Here is an 11,737-nt window from a genome sequence, read left to right as displayed (position 1 = left end):
GAATTATGAAAATATTTGACCAAGTTCATTCTTTGGTTATTTCTTATTGCGGCTCCTCAAGGACAGACTGTTCCCAAAGCTCCAGCTATAGCAGGGAGAAAATCAGTCCAAGTATAATACATTAACTACTGGTTGTATCACCTGTTGACACATACATAGAGCAGGCCCTGGGGCCTACAAAACCAGCCCCACTCCCAACGCCAAGGTTGAAAGTCTTGAGGCAAAACATTAAGACTCCTTTATAAATATGAAAATAGATTAATCAACTGGAAAGGTCTTTGAATAGGTTAGCTAAAAGATCCTTGACCACCACATTGCCTTGTCTCCCCCTTGCATAGAGATGTAGTGATGTGGTCTGACCGTACAGTAAGTGCAAACAGCAATTATTCAAGTGTCTTAGACATACTGGCAAGAAGCATCCCAGTCTTCAGGTCTGAGAAACAGCCATGCCCTTTACAGCCTCCTAGTTAACTCCAGTTTCCATCCTGTAGCTTATATGCCCCAGAATGGGCACAAGAGACCTAGGGTGGGAGAGGAACTGGTTCATAGCTGCACAGCTGCCTGCCAACTCAGCCTGGAACTACGTCCTCTGGTCCTTGTTCTAGGACATGTACTGCTGTCAGTGGGAGCCAGCGCTCCTTGCTGGATTCAGAGGGTTAGAATTAGGTTGGCCCTAACTATTGAAACACCTCCCATTACAGCCATTGGGCACTGAAAGCCCAATTTTTAAGTCAGGCTTTTCTGGGCCTGCCTGCTTTGTGGGCTCCAGGGGAAGAGCCTGGCTGCGCATCAAGGGGATCCAGCAATTTCAGCTAAAGGTCCATCCCTAAGGTGAGGCAGGAACTAGTCCTCCCCCCACCTCACCCATCCTGCTCTCCCTGGGTTTGCAAGCTTATTCCAGAGACAGAGAAGTGGACAGGAGCCATTTGTGGCCTTTCTTCCACCTCCATCTCAGAGGCAGCTTCAGCACATAGGCTGGTCCCCTTGGGCCTGAGTCCAAAACCGTTTTCTTCTTGGGGGTTGGAGCAATCCATGGCCTCGTGGACTGAAGCAGCTGGTAACGCAGATGCACGGAATGGTGGAATCTCTCTTACTCCATACTTGAGACTACTGAGTCGTGGTGGAGGCCCATCAGACAGTGATTCTTCACAGCTCACAAATGGACAAGCCTGTCGCAAGAACTCGGGTGAACCAGGCAAAGAACGCCACCGTCTTGAAGACATGGCCAACGGCTCCTGACAATCAGCCAGAGGCGTAGTTCCAGGCCCTGGTGCATCCAGGTCAAATACAAGGGAAATGACAGATTTGCTGGGCAGGTCAAAGAATTTGATCTTGCCACCCTTGAGGTCTTGGCGTGCACTGAAAGGGTTGACTTTTGGGGTACGTGTAGCACCATCTCGTGGCCGGTAGTAGGGGTCCAAGACACTGACTGTACGTGGAGGCTTACGAGAGAAAATGTCTGACTGGCTTCGAGACAGCCAGATAGTACGTCTTGGACGTGGAGACTTAGGGGGAATCTTGTCATCCGGTGAACTCAGTCGCTTCCCTCCGAACACTTTCTCCAACAGTCCTGAAGGACAGTAAGCTTGTGTTACTCTCAGTCAGTACAAGCAGCACTTTACTATACTTTTATGAAGGAAAGCAAGGTAGGTAGTTGTCATTTTATCCATGAGAAAAGAGGGAAGCAATGTGCCAGGTCACAACTGTAAGACCGCCTACTACTTTATTGGCCATGACCGCTCTCCTCCCACTTCTGGACCTAGGATCTTTCCCCAGAGGGGAATCTCAGAGTCTCACTTCTCTCTTCAGGGTCAGGTTTGGGTATCTGGGTCTAATCTCTTACCTTTAGCTGTGGACTGCAGCTTCCTTTCCCTTTCCAACTCTTCTTCCTGTAGGCGGCTCATAATTTCCTCTAGGGTCTTTCCAATCTCCTCAAAGGATGGGCGCAGTTTAGGGTCCATCTGTAGGCATCCACACCAGCCATGAGCCCTGCTCTGCACTTTCACCCCAAAGATGAAATCTGAATCTGTTTCTGGCATCTTTTAAGATTCAGGTTGGGTAACTAAAGTTTTCTCTTACATTAGGACTGGCTGTTGCTATAGTTCAACAAATAAAGCCTGACAAAGCTTGGTCAATGCTCAGGGCACAGCCATGGGTCTACCCTGCAGGCTGAGGGCTGGAAAATACAAAGCAGTTTTGTTTTTTTTCCCTTTGGTCCAGAGCATTCTGGAGAGCCTATATAGGCCAGAGTAGGAAATATGGTTGGTGTTACACATCTGGGGAAAATGATGCCCTGCCCCTTATGAGACTAATTCGTAGCCTTTCCCTACAGTCTTTAAAAGAAAAGGGCTCAGCACCTGACCAAAGCCAGGTGAAGAAAGACACTCACATTACAGCAGTTGAAGGTGAGCTGCAAAAACTCTGGGGGGCAGTCTCCCACCATGTGCTGGAAAGCATCATAATCCAGCCCGAAATTCTGTGGATGAGTAAGGTGGAGAAGTGTACAAGGGACATGAATAGTAAGTCATTAATCATACACACTCATCCTGGCCTACTTGGACGAGGCTGGGAACTGCCTCAAGAGTAGCCACAGAGTAGTTCCAGCAACTCCACCCAAGGATAAAACAGTTCCCTAACCAAAACAACCCCATCCCTGTGGTGCTGGTCCCATGCCGGTAGCTCACCTCTGTGCGAGGAAGATAGTCTGGATCAGCTTGGATGCGGGCGATGATCTCGCAGAGGATGATACCGTAAGAGAACACGTCTGCCTGGTAAGTGGTCAAACCTCAGTTTTCCTCTCAGTGAAGTAAGGAGTGCATTGTCTTCCCTGCCCCACCCCCACTCAACAGCCTAGGTCTGGGCTACATTACCCATATTCCATTCAAGTCACCCACTGGTTAACAACAGCCAGATGCTAGCCCTGTATTTAGCAGGCAGGATACAGATCCATACTTGGGCCACAAAGGATAATCAGGCCTTAACATCTCCAGACTTACCTTCTCATTATAAGGCTCATCTCGGAGAACCTCAGGTGCCATCCAGAAAGGTGAGCCCACCACAGCCAGCTTCTCACTCCCTGTACTGTGAAGTAAAGGAAGAAAGCTTGCCGGCGACTGGCACAATGAGAATTGACCAAATAAAACAAGGTTTCACATAGCCTGAACTATATATAATGGGGGATGACTTCCAGCTATTGATCCTCCAGCCGCCTACTGAGTTCTGCATTTCAGGCATGCACCACCCAGTTTGTGTGGTGTTAGAATTTTCTCAGGGCTTTGTGTATACAAGCACTATACTAACTGGGCTACAGTATCCCTAGCTCTTGAGTCCTTGTTGGTTGATACAGCGGCTCATAAAGTCTTTAGTGGAATCAAACATGCAGTGATCCTCTGTGGGGCGTTTACCCAACCACTCCCACAGTTCCCCAGAGTTTTCTTGAGTGCGAGCAGCAGGAAATATTAGATAGAAGGATTTATTGTGGAGAATATCGCGGAGATAAACAGATAGAAAATAAAGAATAGCCTCGAGAGGGCCTGGAACCTATTCCAACAGGCCCAGACTGTCTCTGCCCCAGGGTTTTTATAGAGACGCCAAGGGGTGGAGCAAAAGACCTCCTCCCCCAGCACAGCCAAGTGCAGACCATCTCAGACACCTGCACTCAGGCCCGTGGTCTAATCATCCTCTATGCGGACCTGCTGGGTAAAGCCATGAGGAACCCGAGAATGGGCTCCCACAATCCTCCTGCCTCTGCCTTGAAAGTACTGAGTTTACAGGTGTGTACCGCTGTGCTTGACTACACAACTAGATCTGGTTGGGTTTTGTTGCTCCCAAGGGTGGGTATAGACTTGGATGAGTCGAGTCAAGGAATGAACTTGAGCTGTGGCTAGGTACTGACTCTTGGGAAGGAAGCTGGATTTCCCCTTAGTTTTGACCATTGCCTGTGGCCTTTAGGGTTACTCACCTAGCATCAGGAATCTTCTCAGCCAGGCCAAAATCAGCTACCACTGCAGAGTAACCGTTTTCATCTCTCTTTATCAGGCAGTTCTAGGGTTCCCAAAGAGGAGAAAATAAGGTAGCTTTGAAGTAGGGATTAGCCAGCCATAAGGTTACTACTCATGTCTCCCTACCAGAGTATCTTGTCCTGGTTCTTGGTAAATCACACACTTAGCTTGGTTCCACGGTCCAAACTGGGGGCTTTAATACAGCAAATGAGGTTGGTGTGATGGCACAGCCTTTAACCTCAACACTGGGGAGGCAGTGAGTTCCAGGCTAGCCAGGGTATACAATGAGAACCTGTGTGATGGTTATTCTTGAGTGTCAACTTGACTACATCTGGAATTAACTAAAACCCAAGTGGCTGGGCATACCTGTGAGGGATCTTTTTCTTAAATAATTTCAAATGGGGAGACCCACTTTTAATCCAGCTCTTTTTTTAGGTGGGAAGATCCACCTTTAATCTGGGTTACACCCTCTGCTTGCAGCCTATATAAAGGACATGGAAGTAGGAAGCTTGACCTCATTCTCACTGGCATGTCCACACCTTCACTGGCATTAGAACCTATTTCTTTTGATAATCTGGTATGTACTGAAGACCAGCTGAGACATACAGCCTTGTGGATTGAACAGCCACTGGATTCTTGGACTTTGTGTTGGTAGACAGCCATTGTTGGACTAGCTGGACAACAGCCTGTGAGCCATTCTAATAAATGCTTATTCTTTCTGTAGAGCAGTGGTTCTCAACCTTCCCAATGCTATGACCCTTTAATACAGTTCCCCATGTTGTGGTAACCCCAACCATAAACTATAAAATGATTTTCATTCCTACTTCATAATTATAATTTTGCTACTGTTATGATGTGAGTGCAGGTACCCGTGAAGGCCAGAAGAGGGTATTGCTTCCCTTGGAAATAGAGTTACAGATGGTTGTAAACCATCTGACATGTGCTGGGAATTGAACTCAGGTCCTCTGCAGAAAGCAGTACATACTCATAACTGCTGAGCCTTCTCTCTAGTCCATTTCCTTGTTTTCTAAGTACTAACCATGGTCTTAAGTAGCAAAGATATTTCTCAGTGGTACAATATGTGCTTAGCTTGCATGAGATTCTTGGTTCAGTCTCCAGCATCCATCCACCAAAAGTATGATCTGGCTCACTTCCCACATCCCTACCCCTGGTACTACTATGCAACAAACCTTTCCCAAATGTGTCACCTACAAGTGACCTGGATAAGCCTGGACTTAGCAAGCTTGAAGACCCCCTTTACATTTTTATCTTTCTTCATATTTTCCCTTTATTCCATTTGGGTTTGTTTTTTCTGTTTGTTTTTGTTTTTGTTTTGTTTTTTGGCTTTTTGAAACAGGGTTTCTCTGTGTAGCTTTGGAGCCTTTCCCAGAACTCACTCTGTAGACCAGGCTGGCCTCAAACTCACAGAGATCTGCCTGCCTCTGCCTACCGAGTGCTAGGATTAAAGGCGTGTGCCACCACCGCCTAGCCTGGGCTATTTTCTGATACCTATGCATTTGTGTGTGTGTGTGTGTGTGTGTGTGTGTGTGTGTGTGTGTGTGTGTGTGTGTGTGTGTGTTTACTGGGATTAAACTCAGGGCTCACATATCTAGAGTGCTCTATCTGCTCTACCACTAAGCTACACCCTTAGACCAACCAAGCCTTCCTTTACCTATGAAAAGGGTTTTTTGTTTGTTTGTTTGTTTGTTCAGTTGGTTTTTGCTGCTTTCAAGACAAGGTTTCTCAGTTTAACAGCGCTGGCTCTCCTAAAACTCATTCTAGACCAGTCTGGCCTAAAACTTACAAAGATCCACCTGCCTCTGCCTCCCGAGTGCTGGGATTAAAGGCTTGTGCCCCCACCACCTGGCAACCTATGGAAAGTTTTTCTCTTTTAAGCTTTAAGGCAAACTGCCTTTGTAATCCTGAGTTCTCCAGCTTTCACCTTTCTCTCCTCAACCCCCTGAGCTCCTCTGTACCACTCCTTTACAGTCTAGAAAAACACCTCAAGAGCAGGTTCTGTTTTGAGCTTTCCTTAGTAGTCAGTTTGTGAGAGAGGCTAAGGACATAGTCCTGAATAAATGCTGCCACCTCTAGAGAAAGGATGAACCCAAATGATCTATAAATAACCCAAAGCTGCATCTAGCTCTCCCCAAATAGCTCTGACACTCCAGGCTCAGGAAGCCCGCACCCTACCTGCTTTTCCAGAGGCAGCAGAGAGCAGAGATTCTTGGCTTACAGAAACATTTGTGGGGCCAGCAAGGCCCTATCTGACCCAGCCCAGTCCTCCCTCCCTCCCTCCCTCCCCGTTGTCAGTCTGGCCAAGTCACCCAGTTTATTGTGCACAGGTACACATTGACTGCTTCTTCTGACCTTGATGTGCTCACACTGTTCTTTCCTGAGCTAAGAGGACCCTGTTATTTCATCACAATCAATCTTGGACCACAGAGAAATGAACCGGTGGCTCCCAAGGACTGTTCTTGTGCTCCTCCTGACTCGCTCCTCCCTAAGTTCTGCTAGATCAGCCCTCCAGATCTCTGGCTGTGTCCATGAAAAGATGGGCCCTATGCCAACTGATTAGCTAAGGCTCCGGGTGCGGTCACTAAAGCCTGTGAGGCAGTTCACATCCCTCACTTCTTTCTCTCATCCTCTTCCTGGCTCACCAACAACTCAGACTTCTGTCTCCAGGGTTTGATCTACTGTCTTGTTTACTGTCTGATTTACAGTTTTTAGAGACTCTGACCAGGTGTGGTAGTGCCCACCTTCAATCTCAGTGCTCAGAGGCAGGAGGATCTCTGTGAGCTGGAGGCTAGCCTGGTCTATACAGTGCTAAACAGTGTCTCAGAAGAGAAAAAAGGCGATCACTGCAGGTGGCCTGACAGCCACTCCCTGCATCTCTCAAGCTTCCTCATTCCTGTGTGGAGACAGAATCTCCCATGTAGCTCAAGCTGGCCTTGAACTTCTGATCCTCCAGCCCCAACCACCCCCAGCTACACTGAATGCCAGGACTAGATTACAAATATGAGTCATCATACTCTGGTACATTTTAAATTGTTCATGTGTATATACAGACATGCCCATAGCAAACATGGGAAGTCAGAAAGACACCTTTGCAGGAGTCGGTTTCTTCCACCATGTGGGTAGAACTCAGGTCATCAAGCTTGGTGGCAAGTACTTCTACCTACTGAGCCATCTCTGTGTTTACTCCCACCCTCTGATACAGTTGTGCTTTCTCTTGGGGGGGGGTTTCAAGATAGGGTTTGACTGTGTAGCCTTAGCTGTCCTGGAATTCGATCTGTAGACCAGGCTGGCCTTGAACTCACCTGTCTCTGCCTCCCGAGTGCTGGAATTAAAGGAGTGCGCCACCACTGCCTGGCCATTTGTGCCTTTTAAATGTATTTACTATTTAAAAGTATGTGTATGTGTGTATGTCTGTGTGTGGGAGAGTGCAGGTACCTGTAGAGAGGCCAGAGGGGGCGGGGGAGAGGAGTCCATACTGCTCTTGCTGGGGACCAGAGTTCAAATCCTAACACCCATGCTGCGTAGTTTACAACCTCCTCTAACTCCAGATCCAATGAAACAACTGCACTCATATTCATGCATGTGCAGGCACACACACAACATATATAATACAATTTGAAAGAAGAGTGAAACCTGAAAAGACAAAATGAACAAGAGATGTTCTGAAGTAGATTAGTGCAGTGGTGATGCTATGAATTTACTTACAAGGAAGTGGGAGGTGGTATGGCTTTAAAAATAAACAGTTCACGAACGCCATCAAGAAGTGGTCATTTATTAGTACTTCCAATAGTGAACTGTGTAACTGTATACACAGTACGGTAGCTCTTTACTGTAGCTGTGAGAGCAGCTTGTTTGAGCTCAGTCCCATTACTGCCTGAAATCAGGAAAGCACCACTGCACTTCTGTGGTGACCCTTAGAAGTATGAGTACACATTATGAATTGTACCTTTAGATCTTAGTTTTGTTTTTTTGGTGGTGTTACTGCCTCTACTGAAGATACTTTGTTGGTTCTTTTAGAGTTAAAGGCCAATTCAGTTAGAGTCCATGCCACACAACCAGTAGGGGGAAATTTTCAGAGTAAAGGAAGCTTGAATTAAAAATGAATTGGGGCCAGGTGATGGTGGGGCATGCCCTTAATCCCAGCACTCCAGAGGCAGAGGCAGGCAGATCTCTGTGAGTTCAAGGCCAGTCTGATCTACAAAGAGAGTTCCAGGATAGCCAGGGCTGCACAGAGAAACCCTGTCTCAGAAAAAAAAACAAAAAACAAAAAAAACCTAAACAGCAAAAAGAATGAATTGGGGCTGAAGAGATGTCTTAGTGCTTAAGAAAATGTGTTGTGGGCTGGGGAGATAGCTCAATGGTTAAGAGCATTGGTCCTTTTCCAAAGGACCTAGGTTCAATTCCCAATGGCAGCTCACAACTGACTATAACTCCAGTTCCAGGGGATCCTACACCCTCACAAAGACATACATGTAGGCAAAGAACCAACACACATAGAATATAAAATGAAAAACAATTTAAAAAAAAGAAAGAAAGGAAAGAAAAGCAACCGTGTTGCTCTGTAGAAGCCTGGGGTTTCAGTTCTCAGTACCCACATGGTGGTTACAACCATCTGTAACTAGTTCCAAAGAATCTGACACCGTTGATTTGTCCCAGCATCAGGTGCACAAGTGGTGTACATATGTATGTGCAGGCAAAATGCCATACACATAAATAAAATTTAAATATATCTTAAACTGGGTATGGTAGCTAATGCTTTTAATCCCAGCACTCAGGAGACAGATCTCTGAGTTTGAGGCCAGCCTGTTCCAGGACAGCCACGGCTCCATAAACTCTGTCTCAGGAAGACAGGAAAAAAAATATTGTGTGTGTGATCTTAATGACAACAACAACAGGGGCTGGAGAGATGGCTCAGCAGTTAAGAGCACTGGCTACTCTCCCAGAGGACCCAGGTTCAATTCCCAGCACTCACATGAGAGCTCACAACTGTCCATAACTCCAGTTCCAGGGGATCTTGGACCTACACCCTCACACAGACATACATACAGGCAAAACACCAATGCACTTAAAATAAACAAAAAAATCATAAAACAGCAACAAAAGAACAAATAGGGCTAGGCATGGTAGCAGAAGCCTTTAATTCTAGCACTGAGGAGGCTAAGACAGGATTGCTATGTTTGAGGTCAGTCAAAGTTACATAAAAAAGGAGGGTTAATGATACAGCTCATCGGTAGAGTATCCGTCTACTATGAATAAAGTCCTCTGTTCAACTCCAAGCATTGCAAAACAATAACAAATGAATCTACTGTTTTCTTTTCTTTCTTTCTTTCTTTTTTTTCTTGCTTCTCATGGCAGAATTTCTCTGTGTAGTCCTGACTGTCCTGGAACTCTCTGTAGAACAGACTGGCCTCAAACTCAGAGATCTGCCTGCTCTGCCTCCTGAGTGCTGGGATTAAAGGTGTGCACCACCACTACCCAGCTGAACCTACTGTTCTAGAGAATTTCCTATACCATCATTAGACCTTAAAAAATCATTTAATCTCATCATTTCCAAATATCCTCAATACCACCTTAAAGTCCAGGAGGTATGGCCTAGAAACAAAGAGTTGCTGAGTGTGGTGGTGCATGTCTGTAATCCCAGTGCTCAGGAGGCAGAGACATAAGGATTGCCCTTTTAAAGCCAGCCAGGGTTCCTTATAAAATGAATTGTTTTAAGATCCTAGGTTGTTTTTGTTTTGTCTTTATGTGTATGGGTGTTTTGTCTGTATGTCTGAACACCATGTGCATACAGTGCCTGCAGAGGCCAGAAGGGCGTAGGATCACAGAAGGTTTTGAGCCACCATGTTGAAGTTGGGAATGGGACCTGGGTGCTCTGGAAGAGCAGCCAGTACTCTCAATGGCTCAGCTATCTCTCCAGCCCTCCCATCATTTTGCTTTAAGCCCATTGCTAAAGAGAATATCTACTCTCATATAAGGAAATCAAAGGCTGGTGATCTTACCCAACAGTTCTAGATTTTTTTTTAGTTTGGTCTTTTTCTTTATTTGCTTATTTGGTCTTTTTATTTGTTTGGTTTGGTTTTTTGAAAGAAAGTCTCACTAGAGAGCCTGAGCTAGCTTCAAACTGTGGTCACAAGCACTGGAATTATAAACATTCCTATCTGTGCCCAGAGAGCTTATTCATTTTTTACTACAAAAATCTCAAAAAGAATACTAACCAAAATGACAAAGTATTTTCCTAGTACAGAAAGGGAATATGCTACACTGCTGAGGAGCAGGGAGTTTTCTTCCAGTAAGCTTTACCATCTTAGCCTAGAGTGATCTCCCCTGTGATAAAAAGTCTACAGTCCATGCAGCTGAATAGTCAACTATAAAATACTGCACTGTTCTTTTATTTCTCTTCTCTCTCTCTCTCTCCTCTCTCTCCTCTCTCTCCTCTCTCTCCTCTCTCTCCTCTCTCTCCCTCTCTCTCTCTCTCTCTCTCTCTCTCTCTCTCTCTCTCTCTCTCTCTCCCTCCCTCCCTCCCTCCCTCCCTCCCTCCCCACCCCCTCTCTTTTTGAGACAGGGTTCCTCTGTGTAGCCCTGGCTGTACTGGAACTCACTCTATAGACCAGGCTGGCTTTGAATTGACAGATCCACCTGCCACTGCCTCCTGAGTGCTGTGATTAAAGGTGTGTGCCACCACCACCTGGCTCATTTACTTATTTCTCAATGAGACCATATGTAATTATAGGTTAAAAATTCCCCCCTTTTATTATTTTTCCATCCATGAATCCAGGCATAGGAAACACTCATGTAGGTATGGGGGATAACTTTTTGCAAATTTCTTCTACTTTAGAAGAAATAATACTTTTAGTAGAAGATCTGATTTTGGCTAGATGCCTGTATGTGTGTGTATGTGTGTGCGTGTGTATATGTGGGGGAGGAATAAAGTGACTACTATTCTTGGATATGTATGAAACTCCTGTACTCTGGGGCTGGAGAGATGGCTCAGCAGAAAAGCACTGGCTGTTCTAGCAGAGGACCCAGGTTTGATTCCTAGCACCCACATGCCAGCTTACAACAGACAAGGGAATCTGATCCCCTCTTCTGGCCTGTGCATCCTAGGCATGCACATGGTGCATATACATTCATGTAGGCAAATATTCATACATATAAAATGAAAATAAACCTTCAAAACAAACCCTCTAACAAACCTTACAAGACTTTCATTTGGTCTTCGGGCAGATGTCATACTAAGTACCCTAGGTGGTCTTCCAGTTTCTCCGTTAGCTCAAATAATATTATTTAAAGGCCTTGTCATGGAGCGAGGAGGTGATGGCACATACCTTTAATCCTAGCATTTGGGAAGCAGAGGCAGATGGATCTCTGTGAGTTCGAGGCCAGCCTGATTCACAGATCAAGATCCAGGACAGCCAGGGCTATACAGAGAAACCCTGTCTTGAAAAACCAAAACAAACCAAAACAAACCAAACAAACAAACAAAAACCCTTGTCATGGAAGTATCCTGGGACATTCAGCCCTCAAGTTCCTACTTTGTAACAAGGCCAACTTTCTCTGAAATAAACTGTTTTCTAACCTGGTCACACAGCCATCAGGACAACAGAACAACATTACAGAGACCAGTGAACATCAAAGAAGAACTGGCAGGGTGGCAGAAACTCTATCACACAATAGAAATGGGTCAGCACACGGTGGCCCACCGAGCACTCCAAACGTTC

General features: G+C 45.8%; 1 protein-coding gene across 2 annotated transcripts in view; it reads right to left on the bottom strand.

The window, feature by feature from the left end:
* Positions 1 to 24: 24 nt before the first annotated feature.
* Tesk2 (testis associated actin remodelling kinase 2) overlaps positions 25 to 11,737 on the bottom strand; it is a 104,287-nt gene continuing 92,574 nt past the window's right edge. For both annotated transcript variants that reach the window (XM_059254804.1, XM_059254805.1), the window contains exons 6-11: positions 3,962 to 4,044; positions 2,997 to 3,081; positions 2,685 to 2,768; positions 2,390 to 2,476; positions 1,844 to 1,961; positions 25 to 1,570 (exon numbers count right to left, since the gene is read on the bottom strand). In XM_059254804.1, coding sequence (XP_059110787.1) covers positions 861 to 1,570; positions 1,844 to 1,961; positions 2,390 to 2,476; positions 2,685 to 2,768; positions 2,997 to 3,081; positions 3,962 to 4,044 — 1,167 coding nt within the window. In that variant the 3' untranslated portion in view covers positions 25 to 860. The remainder of the gene's footprint in view (positions 1,571 to 1,843; positions 1,962 to 2,389; positions 2,477 to 2,684; positions 2,769 to 2,996; positions 3,082 to 3,961; positions 4,045 to 11,737) is intronic.

The sequence above is a fragment of the Peromyscus eremicus genome, chromosome 2 (genome assembly GCF_949786415.1).
Source record: "Peromyscus eremicus chromosome 2, PerEre_H2_v1, whole genome shotgun sequence".
Taxonomy (NCBI): Eukaryota; Metazoa; Chordata; class Mammalia; order Rodentia; family Cricetidae; genus Peromyscus; species Peromyscus eremicus.
Note: the sequence above shows the minus strand (reverse complement) of the source record. Positions and strands in the feature narration are given on the sequence as shown.